The sequence below is a fragment of the Phaenicophaeus curvirostris genome, chromosome 6, assembly GCF_032191515.1.
Source record: "Phaenicophaeus curvirostris isolate KB17595 chromosome 6, BPBGC_Pcur_1.0, whole genome shotgun sequence".
Classification (NCBI taxonomy): Eukaryota; Metazoa; Chordata; class Aves; order Cuculiformes; family Cuculidae; genus Phaenicophaeus; species Phaenicophaeus curvirostris.
The window spans coordinates 606,920-631,888 of record NC_091397.1 but is presented as its reverse complement, the minus strand read 5'-3'; the positions used below and the strand labels follow the sequence as shown (position 1 = coordinate 631,888).

Sequence of the window (24,969 nt, the reverse complement as noted above, 5' to 3'; positions counted from 1 at the left end):
ACGCCTCGTGCGGAACCCAGGAACCCAAAGAGAAGCTCCGGGAACCCAAAGTGAAGCTCTGCAGACCATCAACAAGAAGAGCAGTGAGGACACAGCCACTGAAACCAGCCAAGAGCACCCCGAACGCTTCAGAGCCACCGTTCCAAGCGCGTGCGGTTATTGCGGTTGAAGGAGCAACTCACCTTTCCCCCACCGGGCTGGTGTTTGATGTTGTCCGTCGATCCGATTTTGGAACGGACGTTCTTCAGGTCTGGAACGGAAGCGCTGCTGGGGGGACGAGACGGCTTGGAGACGGTGCTGGGTTTAGTCGGAGCCTTGGTGGTTGGTTTCTTAGCGTCCGCGGCCACGGTTGAGGTCGTGGTGGGTTTGGTTGAAGCAGGTTTGGGTTTGGGCCGGCTGGCAGCGACCCCGGGTGCAGCCGAAGCGTTGGAGGTGCTGGTGGGAGTGGTGGCACTGGGCTTCACGGCGTTTCCAGTTGCGCTCTTAGGGCGACTCAAATCTGCTGTGATGACCACGGCGAAGGTTGGAGGGAAGGGGCAGAAGATGCATCAGAGAATCACAGAATCACCAGGTTGGAAGAGACCCACCGGATCATGGAGTCCAACCATCCCCATCAATCACTGACCCGTGTCCCTCAGCACCTCGGCCACCCGGCCCTTAAACCCCTCCAGGGATGGGGACTCCTAACCCTTGTTCTCCAGCCCCTCCCCAGCTCCGTTCTCTTCTCTGCACTCGCTCCAGAGCCTCAACATCCTTCTGGTGGGGAGGGCCCAGCACTGACCCCAGGATTCGAGGAGCGGCCTCCCCAGGGCCGAGGCCAGAGGGAGAAGAACCTCCCTGGCCCTGCTGGCCACGCCGGCTCTGCTCCAAGCCAAGATGCCCTTGGCCTTCTTGGCCCCCTGGGCCCCTGCTGGCTCCTGTCCAACCAACCCCCCCAGGTCCTTCTCCTCCAGGCCCTTTCCAGCCAGCCTTCTCCTAGGCTGGAGCTGCCCAGGGTTCTTGTGCCCCAAGTTCCTGGTGGAACCTCAGCCCGTTGGTCTCAGCCCATGGATCCAGCCTGTTCAGGAGGACTGGGTGGAGATGGAAAGAGAGCAGCAGTACCTGATGTTGACTTCGCAGTGGTCTTCTTGGCATCTGCAGGCTTTGCATCCGTCTTGATGGCTGCCAACACAAAGCACATGGTCAATATTTCAGAGTAGGGGTTGGATCGCGTGGATCTGGAGATCTCCAGCTCCTCACGCCTCCGTGGTCCCCTCACCCACAGTCTCCACCAGTGGAAACAAAGCCTCTCAAGATCTAGTTGCTCTGTTTGAGCAGCTTGAGGAACCCTCACCACAACAGGTAAACACCTTCATCTTCTCCAGCACAAGGACCAATCCAGCACTCAGGGATGCAACATCTGGGGCAGGGTTTGCGTTTGGTTTAGCTTCACTTTCTGAATTTGACCACACCCACCAGTTTAAACCTGTGCCAGCTGGGGCCACCAGGACAAGAGAGGAGATTCTGCGCCTCTGGTGAGACCCAAACTGGAGTCCTGGGTCCAGTTCTGGAATCCCCAACATAAGAGGGAGATGGAGCTGTTGGAACAGGGCCAGAGGAGGCTCCAAGGATGATGAGAACCTCCCGTACAAGGACAGGCTGAGAGAGTTGGGCTTGTTCAGCCTGGAGGAGAGAAGGCTCCAAGGAGAACTTAGAGCAGGTTCCAGTAGTGAAAGGGGCTCCAGGAAAGCTGAGGAGGGATTTTTTCCAAGGAGCTGGAGTGATGGGACGAGGGGGAACGGCTTTAAATTGGAAGAGGGAAGATTTAGATGAGACATTAGGAAGAAATTCATCATGATGAGTGTGTGGAGACCCTGGAACAGGTTGCCCAGAGCAGCTGTGGCTGCTCCATCCCTGGAGGTGTTGAAGGCCACGTTGGATGGAGCTTGGAGCCCCTGATCCAGTGGGAGGTGTCCCTGTCCATGGCAGGGGTGGAACTGGATGATCTTTAAGGTCCCTTCCAATTTAATCCATTCTACGATTTGACGATTCAACTTTATTTCTTATTTTTATTCAATGAAAGGACAAATAGGGGTTTGTTTTTGCTGTCACCTTGGTGTCATCTCCAGATCGATCCTAACCAATGTCAATTTTCTCTCCCAGAAGTTCCTACGCGTATTTTGGTCCCCGTTCTAATTCTATAAACCCCCGAATCAATCACTAAACTGCGAATACGCCTCGAGGCAAGAACCGGTGACCTGGTTATGCTCGGCACAGAGAGAGGACAATCCAACCAGGGCCTCATCCCCCAGAGGGAATAAAATCACACGCAAGAGCTAATCAGGAATAACAAGACTGAAAAATGGAATCAGATCCTTATTTTAAGGAGCTCTTTGATAAGGAAATTAGAGACCCACAGAACCAGAGAACAGTTTGGGTTGGAAACCCAGAAACCCCCCGTGGCCTGGGCTGCATCCAGAGCCGCGTGGGCAGCAGGGAGGGAGGGGATTGTCCCCTCTGCTCCTCTCGGGGAGACCTCAGCTGGAGGGTTGGGGCCAGCTCTGGAATCCTCAGCAGGAGAAGGAGATGGAGCTGTTGGAACGGGGCCAGAGGAGGCTCCAAGGATGATGCGAGGGCTGGAGAACCTCCCGCACGAGGACAGGCTGAGAGAGTTGGGATGTTCAGGAGAAGAGAAGGCTCCGAGGAGACCTTAGAGCAGCTTCCAGAACCTGAAGGGGCCCCAAGAAAGCTGGGGAGGGGCTGTTCCCCAAGGCTTGTGGGGATGGGACGAGGGACAATGGGGACAAACTGGAGAGGGGCAGAGTTAGACTGGACAGGAGGAGGAATTTCTTCACCGTGAGAGTGGGGAGGAGCTGGAACAGGTTGCCCAGAGCAGTGGTGGCAGCTCCATCCCTGGAGGGGTTCAAGGCCACGTTGGATGGAGCTTGGAGCCCCTGATCCAGTGGGAGGTGTCCCTGCTCATGGCAGGGGGTGGAACTGGCTGGGCTTTGAGGTCCCTTCCAAACCAAACTCTACGATTCTATGATCTCTGGATCTTTAATTCCCATTTATGGTCTTAGATGCTTAGATGAATTCCACCAGCTGGCCGGGCATTTCCTGGAACGTCGATCCAGCGAAGAATGAGCAGATGAAGCTGATGCCCATCGGCCAAGCTGGTCCAGATCGTTCCATCCAGACTGCTAAAAGCATTCAATTAAACACCCTGGAGAAGACACCAGCTAATGAGATGGAACGCACGGGGGTAATTTAATAAGGCCTAAAGGACAGATGAGGATAAATCCATAACAGCCTGAGGAGAGGCAGCTGAGGGACCCGGGGTTGGGGAGCCTGGAGAAGAGGAGGCTGAGGGGAGACCTCATCTCCAACTCCCTGAGAGGAGGTTGTGGAGAGGAGGGAGCTGGGCTCTTCTCCCAAGGGACAGCGGACAGGACGAGAGGGAATGGCCTCAAGCTCCTCCAGGCTGGACATCAGGAAGAATTTCTTCATGGAAAGGGTTCTCAGGCCCTGGCAGAGGCTGCCCAGGGAGGTGCTGGAGTCCTCACCCCTGGAGAGGTTTAAAAGCCGGGGAGATGAGGTGCTCAGGGATCTGGTTTGTCACTGGACAGGGATGGCTGGACTTGTTGATCTCAAAGCTCTTTTCCAACCAAGAGATTCTATGAATCTACAACTCCAGCTTCCTCCTCTTCCAGAAGAGGCCTCCTCCTTCTCCCACTCCACCCCTCCTCTGTGCATCCCCAGATCCAGACAAACCAGCTTTATGTCCTGAGGGAGCTGCTCCAGCTGACCTCATCTCTCCCTCGCCCACCCAGATCTCCATGTACTTTGGCAACGTCCCAGCACCCTCACTGCTGTGGGAGCCTCTTCCTCTAGGACATCTTGCGACTTGGAAGCCCCTCTCCGTAGCTCCGCTTCGCTGCCTCCGTCTCTTTTCAAACAGCAGCAGAAAACACTTCTTTGTTGGTGTCTCAGTTTTGGAAGGAGACGTGAATGGGACTCATTAAAACAGCTGAAGCACTCAGGGCATGAAAGGCCACCCAGAAAGAGCTTCAGAAGGACGTGTCCACGGGATCAGTCAAGATCCACGGCTCCTGGGAAGGGCAACACTCCCTCAACACAAGATCATAGACTCACAGAATCACCAGGTTGGAAGAGACCCACGGGATCATGGAGTCCAACCATCCCCATCAATCACTGACCCGTGTCCCTCAGCACCTCGGCCACCCGGCCCTTAAACCCCTCCAGGGAAGGGGACTCAACCCCCTCCCTGGGCAGCCTCCGACAGGGACCAATCACCCTTTCCAGGAAAGATTTCATCCTGCTGTCCAGCCTGAGCCTCCCCTGGTGGAGCTTGAGGCCATTCCCTCTCGTCCTGTCCCCTGTCCCTTGGGAGAAGAGCCCAGCTCCCTCCTCTCCACAACCTCCTCTCAGGGAGTTGCAGAGAGCAATGAGGTCTCCCCTCAGCCTCCTCTTCTCCAGGCTGAACCCCCCCAGCTCTCTCAGCCGCTCCTCCTAACCCTTGTTCTCCAGCCCCTCCCCAGCTCCGTTCTCTTCTCTGCACTCGCTCCAGAGCCTCAACATCCTTCTGGTGGGGAGGGCCCAGCACTGACCCCAGGATTCGAGGAGCGGCCTCACCAGAGGGAGAAGAACCTCCCTGGCCCTGCTGGCCACGCCGGCTCTGCTCCAAGCCAAGATGCCCTTGGCCTTCTTGGCCCCCTAGGCCCCTGCTGGCTCCTGTCCAACCAACCCCCGCAGGTCCTTCTCCTCCAGGCACTTTCCAGTTGCTCTTCCCCAAGCCTGGAGCTGCACGGGGCTGTTGTGACCCAAGCGCAGGACCCAGCACTTTGCCTTGTTGAACCCCATCCCGTTGGCCTTGGCCCATGGATCCAGCCTGTTCAGGTCCCTCTGCAGAGGCTTCCTACGTTCAAGGAGATCAAGTCTCCCACCCAGCTCAGTGTCATCTAATGAACTTACTAAGGGTCCATTCAATCCCTTCATCAAGGTTGTTGATGAAGATATTGAACCCAACTTGACCCATCACCGAGCCCTGAGGACACCACTTGTGTGGCCTCCAACTGGATTAACTCCATTCCCACCACCCTTTGGGCCTGGTCATCCTGGTTTTCACCCAGTAGAGGGTGAAAGAAACTTGTAGGCGGTTAGAACAGAGACACCCTGAAGGAGAACCCGAGCACTCACACGTTGGCCTCTTCGGTGGAGAAGCAGTGGTGGTTTTCGCGCCAGCCGCTGCGGTGACCGGCGATGCCGCCGTGGTCCGAGGAGCAGCAGAGGAGCTCCTGGCAGTGGTTTTAGGAGTGGCAGACGATGGAGGTTTGGAAGGTGAGGTCCGCTTCTCTGTGGGCTTTGCGTCGGCAACCTGGGAACAAAGAGGGGACGTTGAAACCAAGGATTCACCAAGACTCTTCAAAGCGTTTGCCAACAGAAACACCTTGGGGTTGTTGAAGTTCTTAAAACGCGTAAGCCAGCAACCGCTGAAATGCTACGATCCAGACTGACACCAGATCAAAGGATCATGTTCAGTGGAGGCCACGGAGCAAAGCTCCTGCTGAACCCCAGAATCCATACAGTCATTGAATGGGTTGGGTTGGAAGAGACCTCCAAGCCCATCCAGTTCCAACCCCTCCCACTCAAACAGGTTGCTCCAAGATCCATCCAACCTGGCTTTGAACCCGTCCAGGGAGGGAGCAACCACAGCTTCTCTGGGCAACCTGGGCCAGGATGTTCTCGCTCTCACAGCAGAACATTCCTTCCAAAGATCTCATCTCAACCTCCTCTCCTTCAGCTTCAAACTGTTTCCCGCATCCTACCCTGCAGACCCTGATCTAGAGCCCCTCCCCAGCTTTCCTGGAGGCCCCTTAACCACAGGAATAGAGTCAAGTTCCATTTTCTCCTCTGCAACGACACGATTAAACGATTGGGACCTGATGGGTTAAGAGACGTCGATACCAACACCTGCGCAGCTCTCCTGAGAAACCTCTTCCTGATCCCAGAACGGGATGGTTTGGGTTGGAAAAGACCTTCAAGATCATCGAGCCCAGCCATCGATCCAGCCCTGCTAAGGCCACCACCAGCCCATGGCCCCAAGCACAACATCTACTCAGCTTTTAAACCCCTTCTGGGATGGAGACTCCACCCCCTCCCTGGGCAGCCTCTTCCAGAGCTTGACAGCCCTTCCAGTAAAGAAACTCCTCCTAACATCCAACCGAAATCTCCCCTGGTGCATCTTGAGGCCATTTCTCCTCATCCTGTTCAGTGGTGACCAGGGAGAAGAGCCGAGCCCCCACCTCACCACAACCTCCTTCCTGGCAGTTGGAGACACTGATATGTTCTACCCTTCAGCCTCCTCTTCCCCAGGTTAAACAGCCCCAGGTCCCTCAGCTGCTCCTCACAACCCTTGTTCTCCAGCCCCTTCCCCAGCTCCGTTCCCTTGTCCAGACGTTCTCCAGCCCCTCAAGGTCTTTCTTGGAGTGAGGGACCCAAAACTGACCACAGGAGTCGAGCTGTGGCCTCACCAGCCCCGAGTCCAGGGGGACAATCCCTTCCCTGCTCCTGCTGCCACCCCAGGGCTGATCCAAGCCAGGATGCTGGTGGCCTCTTGGCCACCTGGGCCACTGCTGGCTCATGTTCAGCTGTTCTCAACCAAACCCCCAGGTCCTTCTCCTCCAGGCAGCTTTCCAGCTGCTCTTATTCTTGAAGCTGCATGGGGTGGTTGTGACCCAAGAGCAGGAATCATCACTTGGCCTGGTTGAACCTCATCCTGTTGGTCTCGGCCCACAAATCCAGCCTGTCGAGGTCCCTCTGCAGAACCTCCCTGCCCTCAGACAGATCAGCTCTCCCACCCAACTTAGCATCGTGTCCAAACTCACCAATCGTATCCTCCACCTGGTCCAACCTCAGGAGGGCTGGACTAGGAGCCCTCCGAAGGTCCCTACCAACCCAAAGCTCTCCACGGGATGAGCACTAAAATTACATCGTGACTCTTAGAATCATAGAATCACAGAATCACCAGGTGGGAAAAGACCCACCGGATCATGGAGTCCAACCATCCCCATCAATCACTGACCCGTGTCCCTCAGCACCTCGGCCACCCGGCCCTTAAACCCCTCCAGGGAAGGGGACTCAACCCCCTCCCTGGGCAGATTCCACCAGCTCCCAGTGACCTTTTCCATGAGAAATTTCTCTCTGGTGTCTAGTTGGAGCTCCACTGGAGCTTGAGGCTGTTCCCTCTTGTCCTGTCCCCTGTCCCTTGGGAGAAGAGCCCAGCTCCCTCCTCTCCACAACCTCCTCTCAGGGAGTTGCAGAGAGCAATGAGGTCTCCCCTCAGCCTCCTCTTCTCCAGGCTGAACCACCCCAGGTCCCTCAGACTTGTTCTCCAGCCCCTCCCCAGCTCCGTTCCCTTCTCCAGACGTTCTCCAGCCCCTCAAGGTCTTTCTTGGAGTGAGGGACCCAGCACTGACCCCAGGATTCGAGGAGCGGCCTCCCCAGGGCCGAGGCCAGATGGAGAAGAACCTCCCTGGCCCTGCTGGCCACGCTGACTCTGACAGGGTGACAGTTTCCTAAGCAGAATTCTGGGAGAAACCGTCTCAAAGGCTTTGCTGAAGTCCAGGAAGATCCACCCCAGCCTTTCCCTCACCCGGTAGCCGAGTCACTTTACCACAGAAGCCAATCAGGTTAGTTTGGCACGACCTGCCTTGGCGAATGCGACTCGTGAGGGAAGAAGAAACGAGTTGTGGAGCTCCCACTCAGAAGAACGTGGTTTCTTACCTTTGGTTTCGTCTCTTTTGGAGTTAAGGAGGAGGGTCGGGTGGTGCTGGTGCTCGGGCGTTTGGTGGTGGTGGCTGGAGAGGGACCAGCGGTGGGGCTGTTGGGCTTTTTGTTTGGGCCGGGGGTGGCTGACGCTGGCCGCTTGGGGCTGGCCGCAGGTAGGGGTCTGGATTTCGGAGCCGCGGGCTTTGTAGATGCCGTGGATGGTGCAGGCTTTAGGTTGGGTCAAAAAAAAAGCAAAATCCAGAAAGAAAAAAAAAACCCAAAAAGAAAGAAACAAACAAAAATACAACAAAACAAAAATATAGCGCATTGTAACCCAAACCCGCAAGCGGCAAGAAGGTCAAAATGATATTTTAAAGGAAACAATGAAGAATATAATCAGCTTTCTGTTTTCTGAGCATCCAAACACCAAATTGAAGCGGCAAAACTTGAGTTTTGCAAGGTCTGTGGTGACGGGATGAGGAGGAATGGTTTCAAACCAAGGGATGGGCGGTTGAGACTGGAGATAGAATGATGGAATGGTTTGGGTTGGAAGGGACCTCAAAGCCCAGCCAGTCCCACCCCTGCCACGGGCAGGGACACCTCCCACTGGAGCAGGGGCTCCAAGCCCCATCCAATGTGGCCTTCAACACCTCCAGGGATGGGGTAGCCAGAACTTCTCTGGGCAACCTGGGCCAGGTTCTCCTCACCTGCATCATGAAGAAATTCCTCCTAACACCTCATCTAAATCTCCCCTTTCCAATTTAAAGCTGTTCCCCCTCGTCCTGTCACTCCAGGCCCTTGGAAAAAGTCCCTCCCCAGCTTTCCTGGAGCCCCTTTCACTACTGGAACCTGCTCTAAGGTCTCCTCACAGCCTTTTCTTCTCCTCAACAACCCCAGCTTATCGAGAAAGGAAGCAATGTTTTCCCGTGAGGGTGGGGAGGCCCAGAGAAGTGGTGGCTGCCCCATTCCTGGAGGTCTTGAACACCAGGCTGGATGCAGCTTGGAGCAACCTGAGCCAGTGGGAGGTGTCCCTGCCCATGGCTTGAAGGTCCCTTCCAACCCAACCCATTCCATGACCCTAAGAAGAGCATCGGTGCAGCAGAACCGTTACCACACCAGCTTCCTCCTCGTCCACCACCAATACCAACCAGGGTGTTCATCTAAACTCACTTTGCTGCACATTTATTAAATCCATTTCAATCATGTTCTCCAGGGTTGGTGGCTCCCAAGTCCACGTCTAAATGCTTTCGTTGCAGGAAACCGGTTTGCTCAGAAAACAGAACTCGCGTCGTCACAGCTGAAGCAGCAGAAACACCAGCAAATTAAAAACAAGAGAAGCGAAGACGCCTAATGAGGAACGACTCCTACCTTTGCCTTCTTCTCCGGGCTGGGAGGCAGCTCTTTGTTGGGAGGAGCCGTGATGTCGTTGCCGGTCACAGCGTCGGCTGGTTTGGTCTCTTCTGGTTTTACTGAGGAGAAAAAAGAAGGGAGAATTCCTAAGTTTGAAGGTTTTTGAGGTTTTTACATGGAATTCCTTTACTTTACTCTTCTTTAACGCAGCAGCAGGAGGAGGTGGAACGGAGATGGTTCCGGGTTGGTTGTTCTTGGCCAATTTTACCTAGAGGAAGAAGAATTTCCCATAAGAGAATCATCCAGATGCCACCAGCATCCAGCTTCTCCCGTTATTCTGGTGGGAAAAGAAAAGCAGCTGAGGAAAGAAACCCTGGTTTAATTACAACGGCAAACCTTACTTTTCTCACTCTAAGCGTGAAGTTCTGACCTCCTCCAGGTGTTCCACCAGACATCCTGCATGCGGCTCTTTCCAGGCCAGCCCTATCGTTACAAATCCCGCTGCCCCCAAAGCCGTGGGGCCAATTCTGGAGTCCCCAACAAAGGAAGGAGATGGAGCTGTTGGAACGGGGCCAGAGGAGGCTCCAAGGATGATGTGAGGGCTGGAGAACCTCCCGTCCGAGGACAGGCTGAGAGAGTTGGGATGTTCAGGAGAAGAGAAGGCTCCGAGGAGACCTTAGAGCAGCTTCCAGTGCTGAAAGGGCCTCCAGGAGAGCTGGGGAGGGACTTTTTCCAAGGGTTTGGAGTGACAGGGTTGGGGGGGAACGGCTTTGAATTGAAGGGGGAAGATGGAGATTAAACATTAGGAAGAATTTCTTCACCATGAGGGTGGGGAGGCCCTGGAACAGGGTGCCCAGAGCAGTGGTGGCTGCCCCATCCCTGGAGGTGTTGAAGGCCACGTTGGATGGAGCTTGGAGCCCCTGATCCAGTGGGAGGTGTCCCTGCCCATGGCAGGGGTGGGACTGGCTGGGCTTTGAGGTCCCTTCCAACCCAACCCATTCCATGGTTCCATGATTCTAACTTGCTGTCACCCAGAACCCCCAATGGGAAAGGTCACAGACTGGGTTGAGCTGGAAGGGACCCCAAAACCAAGACCCAAAAGGTACAGGGAGGACACTGTTTATCATAGACTCGTGGAAGCATCAAGGCTGGAAAAGATCTCTCAGCTCATCCAGTCCAACCACCAGCCCAACCACGTCGTGCCCACTAAACCATGTCCCAAAGCACTAGGACCACAAGCTTTTTGAACCCCTCCAAGGATGGAGACGCCACCACTGCCCTGGGCAGCCTCTGCCTGGGTTTTATTGCTCTTTCAGGAAAGAAATTTTCCCTAATATCCAATCTAAACGTTCACCTAGAAAGCTCATTTTTTTTGGAGCTGCTCTACACTGGCTCCTCTCGACTCGTTTTCTCCACTGCCTTTCAATGAACCTTTATATTCGTCCTCATTTCACTCGCCCGTTTTCTCCACAGCAACATCAGAGCGATTGTTGTCGATGGTTCCTCTGGGGGAACAAAGACCTTCTGTCCATTCACTGCTCTGCGCTCCTGGGACCGGCTTGATTATGAATCCTACCAGCCTCAGATCTCTCGGGCAGCAGGGTCACCTCCCATCTGTTGGAAATCAGAATTATCCTCACGGGATGGGTTGGGTTGGAAGGGACCTCAAAGCCTATCCAGTTCCAACCCCCAGGATCAGGTTGCTCCTGATCCAACCTGGACATCAACACCTCCAGGGATGGGATCTCGGGGTTCTGGTTGATGTCAAGTTAGAATAATGGAATCATGGAATGATTTGGGTTGGAAGGGACCTCAAAGCCCATCCAGTTCCACTCCTGCCATGGGCAGGGACACCTCCCACTGGGTCAGGTTGCTCTAAGCCCCATCTAATCTGGTCTTGAAAACCTCCAGGAGCTGGATCTGGGGGTTCTGGTTGATGGCAAGTTAGAATCATGGAATCATGGAATGGTTTGGGTTGGAAGGGACCTCAAAGCCCATCCAGTTCCATGGGCAGGGACACCTCCCACTGGACCAGGTTGCTCCAAGCCCCATCTGACCTGGCTTTGCACATCTCCAGGGATGGGGGAACATTTCTTTCCTGAAAAAGAGGTGAAGTACTGGTCCAAGGTAGAGGTGGAGTCACCATCCCTGGAGGTGGTAAAGAAACAGGTGCCCCTGGCACTTTGGGATATGGTTTAATTCTCATGGTGGGGTTGGGCTGATGGCTGGACTGGAGGAGCTTGGAGCTCTTTTCCAACCTCAATGATCCCGATTCCACCTTTCAGAGACTCCAGCGCAGCAGGGAGCACAACCCCAAGTGGCTGCAGAAGGAGAATCCTAGAATCCTAGAATCCTAGAATAACCAGGTTGGAAGAGACCCACAGGATCATCGAGTCCAACCGTTCCTACCAAACTTTGCTTTGTGCTGCCTCAATTTGTGTCACAGCCTCCGCCTTTCGTTCCTTGTTTAATTACGAGGCTTCTCTCTGCCCCGAAGAGCAGGGAACGGCCTGGAAGGGCTCCCACTTGCAGGGAATCCAAGGAAAAGCTGCCAGCTCTTCATCAAACGGGTTCATTAGTCGGTAAGAATTATTGAAGAGACTTCTCAGCTTGTTTGTTCCCCTGAAAACAGCAAAAACCCCCAAAACAACAAAACCCTCAAAGCCATCTGAAAGGCGCTGAGCTGGGAGGAGCTGAAGATCTGCCCCGAGCGAAGCTCCAGCCGCCACAGCTCCTGCTCCTCGTGCCGCTCGCTCATGGGGAAAATCCAGCTGGGCTGAGTCAGCACCCAGAGCCGAACTGCTCCCGGGGGAACGGGGCTTGGAGGACACAGGGAAGGACGTTCCAGTCTGGTGTCCTCCACCGAGAAACGCAAGGGCGGAACCGTGAGATTGGGTTCCTTCAGCTGCAGCGTGAGGTTCTAGAATCACCGAGGTTGGAAAAGATCTCTAAGGTCATCCAGGCCAACCATCAACCATCAGTGTCTGCTGAACCGTGTCCCCAAGTGCCACATCTACCTGGATTTTCATAGAATCACAGAATCACCAGGTTGGAAAAGACCCATCGGATCATCGAGTCCAGCCATTCCCACCAAACCTTTGGACCTTTCCAGGGATGGAGACTTCACCACATTCCTGGGCAGCCTCTGCCAGGGCTTCACTGCTCTTTCCATGAAGGAATATTCCCTAATATCTAGTCTAAACCTCCCCTGGTGGAGCTTGAGGCCGTTCCCTCTCGTCCTGTCCCCTGTCCCTTGGGAGAAGAGCCCAGCTCCCTCCTCTCCACAACCTCCTCTCAGGGAGTTGGAGAGAGCAATGAGGTCTCCCCTCAGCCTCCTCTTCTCCAGGCTGAACCCCCCCAGGGCCCTCAGCCGCTCCCAGAACCCCTGGGCTCGACTCTTCCCGAGCTACATTCGTTAAAGTAAATTAATCACCAGAAACCAGATATTTGCCATGTTTGGATGAAGGAGCCAGCAAACAAGCGTCCAGATCAAACTAAAGTCAGGGGAACGAGATTCCTCATCAATAAGCAGTGGGGATTTTTCAGAATAACTAGAAAAGTGAGATGATCAGAGGTGTTGAAGGCCACATTGGATGGAGCTTGGAGCCCCTGATCCAGTGGGAGGTGTCCCTGCCAAGGGAGGGGTTGGAACTGGATGGGCTTTAAGGTCCCTTCCAACCCAGGCTGGCTCTTCCATGGACTTCAGACTGGAAGGGGACTCGCAGCTGGACACGGACGCCGAGCTCGGCTGAGCCACAACCCAGCGAGGCAGCCGGGCGGTTAAGCCGCCCCTGAACATGATTCAATGAAAGAGCCTCATAATTCTCCGAGGGATTAGAGACATCAAATGAAATCCATTAAGAGCAAGAGATTAACGACCATCCCTACTCTCTCTCTTCAACGTAAACAACCCCAGAAACAAGCCCGGACCACGTGAAATAACGGCTTCTGCCACAAACACTGCAGAGGCCTCGGAGCTCAACCCTGTCCACCAGCACAACCCCGGTGGAGCTGCTCCATCACAAACCCACCAGCACATCACAGAATCCCAGAAGGGTTTGGGTTGGAAGGGACCTCAAAGCCCACCTAGTTCCACCCCTGCCCTGGGCAGGGACACCTCCCACTGGATCAGGGGCTCCAAGCCCCATCCAACGTGGCCTTCAGCACCTCCAGGGATGGGGCAGCCACAGCTTCTCTGGGCAACCTGTTCCAGGGCCTCCCCACCCTCCCAGGAGAACATTTCTTCCTAAGATCTCACCTCCATCTCCCCTCTTTCAGCTTCAAACCATTCCCTTCATCCTGTCCCTGATCCAGAGCGCCTCCCCAGCTTTCCTGGAGCCCCTTTCAGTCCTGGAAGCTGCTCTAAGGTCTCCCTGGAGCCTTCTCTTCTCCAGGCTGAACAACCCCAATTATCTCAGCCTGTCCTCCTAGCAGAGGTTCTCCAGCCCTTGGATCTCCTCCGTGATGTCCTCTGCACCCATTCCAACAGCTCCACGTCCTCAATTCAGCCTTTTTCTTTGAAGATCTTAAGACAGAAGCACCTCCAGATGTAACAAATCTCACTTGAAGGAGCAATACTGCCCTTATCCGCTTTCTCCTCTCCAGATAAAGCTAAACGAAAGGTCTCCTGCCTGACCCAGATCCTGCAGAGCCGAGCATTTATCTGGCACCAGATGCTGCACAATCGATGTCTCCGTTTCGATTTGTTCTCAAGAACCACGGAATCACCCAGGCGTCCTCTGTGCCCACATCTTACAAACCCAGACACAGAATCACAGAACCTCTGAGGATGGAAAAGCCCTCAAAGCTCATCCAGTCCCACCACCAGCCCAACCCCACCATCCCCAAGCCAGTCAGGGAGGTGGAAGAGGATGGATCTTAAGGTCCAACCCAAACCATTCCATGATTCTAAGGCGATGACGGTTACACCCCTCGCTTATGGAAATTAGAGTCAGAAAACCATGATGCCTCCACCAAGCTGTTGAGTGTGAGGGAGGCAACGATCCCAACCCAGCAGAAAAGAGCAGAAATTTGGAGCAGAAAAGATTGGAGAAAATTCAAAGAACAAGAAAAGGTGGAAGGTGAAGGGATCAGTGAGGAAGTCTCTTACCCAGGGGACACCAGGGAGGTGACAAGGTGGTACGTGCGATAAATCACACGATGGCTTAAGGACAAGTGGAGCATGAATCAAACCTGTGGTTGGGTGCAGGAAACAACTCAGCTGCTCGTTACGGTCGGAAGCTGCAGCGAGTACTGATGGAACGAGGGGCCAGGAGAGGTTCTGCTCTGCTCAGGACTGAGCTGCTTAGAGCACCAGCCGTGGGCACAGAGGAGATCGGGACGGCTACCCGGGGTTTGCGGGTTTTAGATTGAAATGAAATGTGTCATCGTATCATAGAACCAGGGAATGGGTTGGAAGGGACCTCAAAGCCCAGCCAGTCCCACCCCTGCCAGGGGCAGGGACACCACCCTCTGGATCAGGGGCTCCAAGCCCCATCCAACCTGGCCTTGAACCCCTCCAGGGATGGGGCAGCCACCCCTGCTCTGGGCAGCCTGGGCCAGGGTCTCCCCACCCTCATTGTAAAGAATGTTAATTCAGGGTCCTTAAAAAACACTCAGTGACAAAACCCAGCCGACCGTGTGTCCTGGGCTGCGTCCAGAGCAGCGTGGGCAGCAGGGAGGGAGGGGATTGTCCCCTCGGCTCCTCTCGGGGAGACCTCAGCTGGAGGGTTGGGGCCAGCTCTGGAATCCTCAGCAGGAGAAGGAGATGGAGCTGTTGGAACGGGGCCAGAGGAGGCTCCAAGGATGATGCGAGGGCTGGAGAACCTCCCGTCCGAGGACAGGCTGAGAGAGTTGGGATGTTCAGGAGAAGAGAAGGCTCCGAGGAGACCTTAGAGTGACCTTCCAGAAGCTGAAGGGGCTCCAAGAAAGCTGGGGAGGGGCTGTTCCCAAAGGCTTGTGGGGATGGGACGAGGGGCAATGGGGACAAACTGGAGAGGGGCAGAGTTAGACTGGACAGGAGGAGGAATTTCTTCCCCGTGAGGGTGGGGAGGAACTGGAACAGGTTGCCCAGAGAAGCTCTGGCTGCCCCATCCCTGGAGGTGTTGAAGGGCATGCTGGATGGAGCTTGGAGCCCCTGATCCAGTGGGAGGTGTCCCTGCCCATGGCAGGGGTGGAACTGGACAAACACTGAGGTTCCTTCCAACCCAACCCAACCCAACCCATTCCAGGATCCTATGACCCACAAAGAGCAACCCACCCAGACACCTGCGAGCGTTCACATCATCCAGTGACCTTCACCTCACTGATGCTCGGCCCCTCCAGGGAAAACAAGCCAATTCGCTTCAGATTCTGCTTTCCTGATCGCTCATGTTTTTGGGATGAAACGGTTGCCCTTTTGCCCCACAAGAATTTCCATCCAAGCCAAACTGGGGTGCAGAGTTGCCCAAAATCTGAACCTGCTGGCTAATCCACCTCATTGCAACCAAACTCCAGTCACAAAGCGGATGACAGGTCCCCACTCACCACCCTGGGGATTTTGTGAGATGAAAGGTCCCCACACACACAGTTTTTCTGCTCCACATTTGTTGCCACCATCACGTTTCCCCAGGTCGTGTTTAATGGTCAAGAAGACCAAGGAGCCTTTCATGGAATCAGAGAATGACCAGGTTGGAAGAGACCCACCGGATCATCGAGTCCAACCATGTTCACCTCTGCTTCATGTTCACCTCCAAAACTGAGCGCATGTCAACGCACCGAAGCACAAGTCCTGCTGGCACCCAAGCAAGCCCATCTCCACCTCCACCTCCACCTCCAGGAGGTCCCTCCAGCTGTATCTCGCAGCCCGGAGCTCCCCACATCGCTCTGGCCGCAATCAGGAGGAGCCCAGATGGCTCTTGGCTGCAGGAAAGGACTCGACATCCCAGTTCAAGCTCCAAAGGAGCGATATCTGCAATCCGTGATTAGCTGCCACCAAGAGTGACACCGCGTCATCTCACGACTGCCAGAGACATTTAGAGTCTGAGCACCAAGTAGACCGTGAGGAACAAGGTAACACGGAGATAATGGAAAGGGAAGGAGATAAGACACGTCGGCACCTCGACGAGGGGAGGGTTCTATGGCCAAAGCCTCGTTCTAGAGATCTCTGACCATGAGAAGACTCTAGAGAACTGAAGACTCTAGAGAAGACTCATTTCTGAGATGCATGGCTGTTGTGCAGCCTGGAGAAGAGAAGGCTCTGAGGAGACCTTGGAGCAGCTCCCAGTATGGAAAGGGGCTCCAGGGAAGCGGCTCTGGATACAGGGAGGGCAGGGATAGGATGAGGAGGAGCAGTTTGGAGCTGAAAGAAGGGAGATTGAGATGAGATCTTGGTAAGAAATGTTCTCCTGGGAGGGTGAGGAGGCCCTGACCCAGGTTGCCCAGAGCAGCGGTGGCTGCCCCATCCCTGGAGGGGTTCAAGGCCAGCCTGGATGGGGCTTGGAGCAACCTGGTGAGAGGTTGGAACTGGATGGGCTTTAAGGTCCCTTCCAACCCAGCCCATTCCATGATTCTCTGATTCCTGACGGCTGGAGGAGGCTCAGAGAGCGAAGCCTCCTGGCAGCCAGGAGCCAACTGGGTGGCCATTGGGTGTCACTAACACGCTGCAAAACCCGAGATGATAACTGTGGATCTCAAAGCGCACCCCCTTACTCCAGGGGCATCCTTCCATGCTCAGAGAACTCAACCCACGGAGCCGTTTGGAGCTCTGACTTCTGAACGGCGCAGCCCTCGACCCACTGGGGCATCGTCCTCCCGTCTCGCGCCAGGGTCGGGTTTTCTATCAGCCCTGAAGGCTTCGCAGACCAGTTGGCTGCAAAGACCCACGGCATCATGGAGTCCAACCATCCCCATCAATCACTGACCCGTGTCCCTCAGCACCTCGGCCACCCGGCCCTTAAACCCCTCCAGGGAAGGGGACTCAACCCCCTCCCTGGGCAGCCTCCGACAGGGACCAATCACCCTTTCCAGGAAAGATTTCTTCCCGCTGTCCAGCCTGACCCTCCCCTGGTGGAGCTTGGTTGCTCCAAGCCCCATCCAATGTGGCCTTCAAGACCTTCAGGGATGGGATCTGGGGGTTCAAGTTGATGGCAAGTTAGAATCAGAGAACGGTCTGGGTTGGAAGGGACCTCAAAGCTCATGTAATTCCAACTCCTGCCATGGGCAGGGACACCTCCCACTGGATCAGGTTGCTCCAAGCTCCATCCAGCCTGGCTTTGAATGACTCCAAGGGATAGGGCAGCCACAACTTCTCCGGGCAACCTGTTCCAGGGCTTCTCCGCCCTCACCATGAAGAATTTCTTCATAAAGTCTAATCTCACTCTTCCCCCTTTCAGTTTAAAGCTGTTCTCCCTTGTCCTGTCACCGCAGACCCTTGGAGAAAGTTCCTCCCCAGCTTTCCTGGAGCCCCTTTCAGAGCTGGAAGCTGCTCCGAGGTCTCCTCGGAGCCTTCTCCACGCAAAGCTCTCAGCCCACAGATCATCCTCGCAGCCAAAATCTGAGAGCAAAGCAGGTTGGCTGCTGGCTGGAGCTGGCAGGAGGGACGGGGCTGTTGTTCCAGGACGGAGAACAAAGATCAGCTGCTCCGCTCAGAGCTTTGAAATCCGGGAAGACTGAGCTCACCCATCCCAGCCCCGTCAAAACAACACGACGCTGCGAAATCAAACAAGCTGCTATTGACACTCGGCACCGGGGAAGGCTCCGGGGCTTTGGGAAAGAGGCGACGGGGGGGAAATTCCACTCGGAATTCTCAGCCCCGAAGCAGTTTGGAAGAGCCGAGCTGCGTAATCGGTTTTGCTCGTTCACTCTCACCGAGCCCCTCAAAGAGAAACACGCAACGGCGCTGACAGTTCCACAATAAAACAAAATCCCTGCATCTTTTAGAGACAGATTGAAGGGTTTTAACTCGGAGAACGCCCCGGGGCAGCTCAGAAATCAGAGGGGACCTGTGCTGGCATGAGGGAGTGGGAGAGAGCTCGGTAAGGATGCTGCGGCTGTGAAACGCTGCGAGTCGGGTTTAGGAGCCCAGCAAAGCCCCCACGGACGCTGCGGAACCAGCCAGGCACCGATTTCTTTCCATTTTCCCCTCTATTTCCAGCTCCCCAAACCCACACCCTTGGCTCTAACTCCCGGACCCCGCGGCGTGCCGGTCTTTCCAGGCTCGCAGCCTCTCCCCGCAGCCTCTCGAGTCACTCGGTGGCTTCCCAGCTCCTGGCCGCTCGCTCCCCGAGGAGGTAAAAATTAGCAACATACCATCACGTGGTAAATCTCCTTGCTTGGGAGCTGGAGGGCTCTGCACGTTGCTGACCTCGATTTCTTTTCTTTCCAGCGGCGCGGCTTTGCCGGGTTCCACCGCGGCGTTTTTGCTTTTGGAGGAATCCAAGGCGGCAGCTCCATCGGTGGCGGCAGCTCCATCGGTGGCGGCAGCTCCATCGGTGGCGTCTCGCTTCTCCTTCTTGCCCGCCGCCTCCTCCTTCTCTTTGTCGTGGCCGCCGAGTTCGGGGATCTGCTCCAGTTTGCTGCGATACAAGCCCGGGCTGCCCAGCTCTCTCTTCCCCGAGCCGGTGCCGCCGTTGAGCTCGTCTCTCTTCTTGGCAGCCGGTTCCTCCGCCGGGAGGGCGCGAGGCTCCTTCTCGGCCGGGCTGGGCTGCCCCACGCCGACGGACGCTTGCTCGGCCGCCACGGTCATTGACCTCTTCATGGGAGCAGCTCCCGGCTTGCGCGCCGTGGGGCTGGAGCACTGGCTCAGGCTGCTGGTAGGCGAGAGCAAACCAGTAGCGACGTCCTCTCTAAGCGCCGGCTCAGGGTATTTATCGGCCAGGTTAAGGGTTAGGGGCACCGACAAGTGGGAGCTCTCGGACATCGCACGCCTCATCGCCTTCCTCTGGTGGGCAGCCCTGCTCACAAAGCCGCTGGCGTCGCCGCAGCTCAGCGTCTCCTCCAGCTCTTCCTCCATTTCAGCCGCGTTATTAAAGCTTTTGGAGTCGTCCTGGGCAAGTTCCACCTTGGTGGTCGGAGGTTCCGGCTTCGATGCCATCCAAGAGGAGCCCCCGCAGCCGTCGCTAACCGCCCCAATCACGCAGTAGCTGGGGGCTCCGTCTTTTTTCGCGCTCGCTTCTTTACACCCCGAATCATTAGATGTCGGCTGGAAATTGGGATTCCACACACTGATTTCTTCTTCTTTCCCGCATTTCCCGGCGTCGCTCTCCGACACGGACAGACCGGGGAGCTTCGGGGCTGCCTGGGGTTTGCTCTCCAGCCCAACCTTCCCGGCCGCCTTCTCCTGATCAGTGATGGCTTCATTTTTCCCCAGCCCAGCTCCAGCTTTTTCAGCTCCTGCTTGACCCACCTGAAAATCGGTAGCTTTAGGGTTCCCAAAGTTACCTTCAGCGGGAGGGAAGGGATCTGAAATCAAGGACCAGCTCTCAAGGTGACCCGCAGCCGCTTGGTATTTTTTGCCTTGCACCTCGATTTCTCTTTTGTCTTTGGGAGCTATTTTTAGCTCTTTGTCTAATTTGCCTTCAAAGAAGCAGAGCTTGTCCTCGTCGGTGAAACCGGCGTTCTTAACGAGCCCGTCCTTAATCGGTCCCCCCGAGTTGACGTTCAAACCGATCTCGTTAAGCTTCCCCTCCGTCCTCTGCCACTCGAATTCAGCTTTGCCGAAGTCTTTCGGGGACTCCATGAGGTGAAAAGCTTCCGAGAAGCTCTCGGCGCTGGCGGGTTTGCAAAGCTGCCCGTACTCGCCGAGCGAGGCGGTGGGTTTGTTGGAGAGAGACATCTCGGCTCGCTCGGCTTCCCCCGGCGGCTGCAGGAGCCGAGCGAGGAGCTCGCCGGCTGCCGGCACGGTGACGACACCCCATGGCCCTGGATTCATGACAAACCCCCTTCCTTCCCCACCCCCCGCGCGCCTCCCTCGCCTCGGTGCCGCTTCCAACGCAGCCCAATGTCAGCTTTGATCCTTCTGGAGGTACCAAAACAGGAGACGCTTTGGGAACGGAACCGGCCAGGCGGCAGCGGGGCTTTAATCAGCGACTCGAGGAGCATTTCAGGGGCGCTCACGCATCTAGGGATGGATCCCCATCTCTTTTCCTTCTCCCGAGCCTTGTCACGACCCCAAGTGTCAATTCTTGCCGAGGAACCGCTTAGAAAACTCCTCGGGGAGCGATTTCCCTCCCCTTCCCAACCCCAAAGCCCGAGCCCCGGGCGCTCGCGGCCCCGAGCGCACAGAATGGGCTCATTCAGCGCGAGGCCTTTGTTTGCGGGGATCGTAAATGGATTCTTCGGGAGACAAGAGGGATCAAAGCCGAGAGGGAATGAGGATTGAACAAGGCCCAGGCCCCCACCAGGCTGAAAAGGATGAAACGGGGCAGATTAGGGAGGGTTTCGGGGGCTTAAATGCCGTCAGCTTGATTTTAATATATATATTTTCATCAACATCAACGTATCTTAGGGGATTTTTGAGCTGCATGTTTGGGTTTTTTTCTCCTGCGTTTAATTCGCATCAAGGATTTCAGCCCCTGCGTTATCTACTCGACACGGGAGCACAAGCCCAGGACATCACGAAGCCACACGACCACAACCCCGGGGCATCGTGAAGATGCCGTGTCCAGCATCCAGAGAACCTCAAGAGGAATTAACTCGGGAACAGACCCACCTCCCTGACAAGGACGGGCTAGAGAGTTGGGGTTGTTCAGCCTAGAGAAGAGAAGGCTCCAAGGAGACCTTAGAGCAGCTTCCAGGACTGAAAGGGGCTCCAGGAGAGCTGGGGAGGAGCTCTGGGTCAGGGAGGGCAGGGACAGGACGTGGGGAGCAGTTTGAAGCTGAAAGAGGGGAGATAGAGATGAGATCTTAGGGAGAAATGTTCTCCTGGGAGGGTGGAGAGGCCCTGGAACAGGTTGCCCAGAGAAGCTGCGGCTGCTCCATCCCTGGAGGTGTTGAAGGCCACGTTGGATGGTGCTTGGAGCCCCTGATCCAGTGGGAGGTGTCCCTGCCCATCTCAGGGGTTGGAACTGGAGGGGCTTTGAGGTCCCTTCCAATCCAAACCATCCCACGGTTCCACAATTCTAACTTGCCATCAAACAGAACCCCCAGATCCCATCCTTGGATGTGTTAAGGCCACGTTGGATGGGCCTTTGAACATGATGTCCCTCTCCATGGCAAGAGGTTGGAACTGGATGAGCTTTAAGGTCCCTTCTGACTCAAACCGTTCCATAATTCTATAACTACGGACCCTGATGGAGTCTGATCCAGGAGAACCCGCTGTCCACGCTGCTGTGCAGGGACTTGCTGAGGTAGTTGAACCGAAGGGAACTGCGTTTTCACACCCGGAGGCTGCAGGCTCCGCTACGCCCCCTGAATTTAACCTGCTGCTACGATCCACACATTTATCTCCTTGTATTTAAGCTCCGGAGTGAAGACGCTGCTATATTTAAAAACAATGACTAAGGAACTGTAAGTTATCTGAAGCCTCCATGACATCCCTCTAATTAACCAGAATAGTTCCACCCACAGCTTCCCTTCGCAAAGGACCTCGGCTGCTTCTCAGTACTTCAAAATATTCATAGAAGCATGGGATGGGTTGGGTTGGAAGGGACCTCAAAGCCCACCCAGTTCCACCCCTGCCATGAGCAGGGACACCTCCCACTGGATCAGGGGCTCCAAGCTCCATCCAACGTGGCCTTCAGCACCTCCAGGGATGGGATGTGGGGGTTCTGGTTGATGGCATGTTAGAATCATGGAACCATGGGATGGAAGAGACCTTAAGGGTCATCCAGTTCCACCCCTGCCATGCGCAGGGACATTTCCGAATGCATCAGGTTGCTCCAAGCCCCATCCAATGTGGCCTTGGACACCTCCAGGGACGGGGCAGCCACCACCTCCCTGGGCAACCTGGGCCAGGTTCAGAGTTGCCTTGCTGGCAAGAAACAGGACACAAGGCTCACATCGTTTCTTCTGCTGTGGGACTGATATTTGAAGGCCTTTGCTCACTCTAGAGGTTCTCAATTTGCTCCTCAAACCTTAAAGTCACTCAATCCCGTGGCATCGCTGCTCTCCCTCTGTCACTCAGCCAACTTCTCAAGGCCAGGTTGGACGGGGCTTGGAGCCCCTGATCCAGTGGGAGGTGTCCCTGCACATGGCAGGGGTGGAACTGGATGGGCTTTGAGGTCCCTTCCAACCCAACACTCTCTGTATTTTCATGATTCTAATTTGCCATCAACCAGAACCCCCACATCCCATCCCTGGAGGCGTTGAAGGCCACGCTGGATGGGGCTTGGGGCCCCTGATCCAGTGGGAGGTGTCCCTGCCCATGGTTGGAGGTTGGAACTGGATGAGCTTTGAGGTCCCTTCCAACCCAAACCATTCTATGATTCTAAAACAACCACCTCTGCTACTTAATTAATTGGACTCGATGATCCCGTGGGTCTCTTCCAACCTGGTGATTCTATGATTAATTTAATCCAATTTTTCATGTAGCAAATGAACCGCGTTTGATACCTGGGATGCCTGGAAGCAGAAGAACGCTTAGCTGTGAAAAACCTCCCAAGTCATCTAATATTTAATTGCTCGGGACATTAATGGAGGTGACGCAGAGTTCAGACACGCCAACAGCTTCACCCATGATGTTCCCATATGCCTGTTCTCAATTCCAGTGCCCCAGCCTCTACCTTCTCCCAAAAGGATTTTTCCCATGGGATTTGTTAACGTTCCACCTCAAAAGCAAACGATGGTGGCTCTGCTAAACCTTCAGAAGGACCCGAAACCACCACTGCTCGCAACATGGTCCTGATAGCAAAGCTTTGGCCTCAGATCCTCCTTTAGATTCTGCCAAAGCTTTAATTTGCTGAAGTTCTACCAGAATCACTTGGTTAGAAATGACCTTTGAGATCCTCGAGTCCAACTGTATCTGTCTAACCATCCCTGAGTGCCTCATCTGCCCGGCTTTTAAGGGCCTCCAGGGATGGGGACTCCACCACCTCCCTGGGCAGCCTCGGCCAGGGCCCGAAAACCCCTCTGGTGAAGAAATGCTTCCTGATGTCCAATCTAAACCTGCCCTGGTGACACTTGAGGCCAGTTCCTCTCATCCCATGCCTTGTTCCTTGGGAGAAGAGACCAGCATCCACCTCACTTAAACCTCCTTTGATGATAAGGTCTCCCCTCAGCCTCCTCTTCTCCAGGCTGAACAGCCCCAGGTCCCAGACACCTCTCATGACCCTTGTTCTTCAGATCTTTCCCCAGCTCCATTCCCTTCTCTGGACGTTCTCCAGCCCCTCAAGGTCTTGGAGTGAAGGGTCCAAACTGAACACAGGAGTCTAGCTCAAAGGAAGGTGTTGGAGAGGGCTGGAGTTACCACGGAGCTCAACTCTGGGGAAGATTCCCTGCTCCCTGAGTAGCAAACCCGTGGTTTCACAAACCTCTTGGCTCTCCACCACCTTTCTTTCCAAGAACGTTGTCAGATAACGGCAATGGAACGGTTCCAAACTCTTGAGAGCCAGACCCTGGTTCAGCTTCTGGATGTGGAGCTTCACGCCTGGAGCTCCTCGCACCCTCCCCGTGCCAAGACAGCCCCGTTCCACAGGGGGAAGGGGAAATTCTCACTGTTTGCATCCTTCTACCACACAAAATCCCGTCTTTGCTAACAGGTACAGCTGCCACCACGGAGCCTGGCAGGGAAGCTGAGCAGATCCAGCACACGGCTCAGCACCAACATCAAACAGCCCTGGAGCCAGAGCTGCTGCGACATCTGGGGAACCTCCCGTACGAGGACAGGCTGGGAGAGGTGGGGGTGTTCAGCCTGGAGAAGAGAAGGCTCCAAGGAGACCTTCTAGAGTCCTTCCAGAACCTGAAGGGGCTCCAGGAAAGCTGGGGAGGGGCTGTTCCCAAAGGCTTGTGGGGATGGGACGAGGGGCAATGGGGACAAACTGGAGAGGGGCAGAGTTAGACTGGACAGGAGGAGGAATTTCTTCCCCATGAGGGTGGGGAGGAGCTGGAACAGGTTGCCCAGAGAAGCTGTGGCTGCCCCATCCCTGGAGGTGTTGAAGGCCACGTTGGATGGAGCTTGGAGCTCCTGATCCAGTGGGAGGTGTCCCTGCCCATGGGGTGGAACTGGATGATCTTTGAGGTCCCTTCCAACCCAAACCGTTCTAGGATTCGATGGTTCCCTGTCCCTGGCCTTTCCCAGGTGGACGCGGCCGCTCGGGCTGAGGCAGCTGCGGCCGCAGAGCAGGAGAAGATCGCTACATCACCACGTCACCACTTAATACCCAATCTGGAGGCTCTCGGTCTCACCAGATGAATCAGCCTAGTGCTTCTATTTTTACTTCTCTCCCCGAGCGATTACTTATCCCTTCTAATGCCTCGCCTGGGTTTTTTTTTAATCTAACACAATCGTTTCTCTGCAATCCTTTGGTTTCTAAGGCAACGTCACTTCCCAGGATGATGGGCTACTCGGTGCCAGCAGCTCCAGCTAACGGGATCACTAATTAAGCGTGATTACTGCTATCAATTGGTGACTGCAGTGACCAGAGCCATCAAGGACAAGGTCTAGTGCTGAAGCCCGTAACGTTGCAGTTTCCACCCTTCCAATCAGGGACGACAAACGCAGGAACTGCCCGAGGAACTCGTACGCTTCGTTTCACCTCCCAGGCTTGACGAAGCCAGGCTAGAAGGGACCCAAACATGGGGGGGCTGGTGGGTGAGAATCACAGAATCATAGAATAGTTTGGGTTGGAAGGGACCTTAAAGATCATCCAGTTCCAACCCCACGGGAAGAAGCTCAACATGAGCTGGCAACGTGCGCTCACAGCCCAGAACCCACCC

At 55.3% G+C, this 24,969-nt stretch overlaps 1 protein-coding gene across 10 annotated transcripts in view; it reads right to left on the bottom strand.

Annotated features, from left to right (window-relative positions):
- MAP4 (microtubule associated protein 4) overlaps nucleotides 1–24,969 on the bottom strand; it is a 140,596-nt gene that overhangs the window by 20,878 nt on the left and 94,749 nt on the right. For 8 of the 10 annotated variants that reach the window (XM_069859118.1, XM_069859119.1, XM_069859127.1 and 5 more), the window contains 5 exons: nucleotides 9,136–9,236; nucleotides 7,783–7,995; nucleotides 5,197–5,374; nucleotides 1,102–1,161; nucleotides 183–502 (listed from right to left, as the gene is read on the bottom strand). In XM_069859118.1, coding sequence (XP_069715219.1) covers nucleotides 183–502; nucleotides 1,102–1,161; nucleotides 5,197–5,374; nucleotides 7,783–7,995; nucleotides 9,136–9,236 — 872 coding nt within the window. The remainder of the gene's footprint in view (nucleotides 1–182; nucleotides 503–1,101; nucleotides 1,162–5,196; nucleotides 5,375–7,782; nucleotides 7,996–9,135; nucleotides 9,237–24,969) is intronic. The other 2 variants (XM_069859122.1, XM_069859126.1) reach the window with 2 other exon arrangements.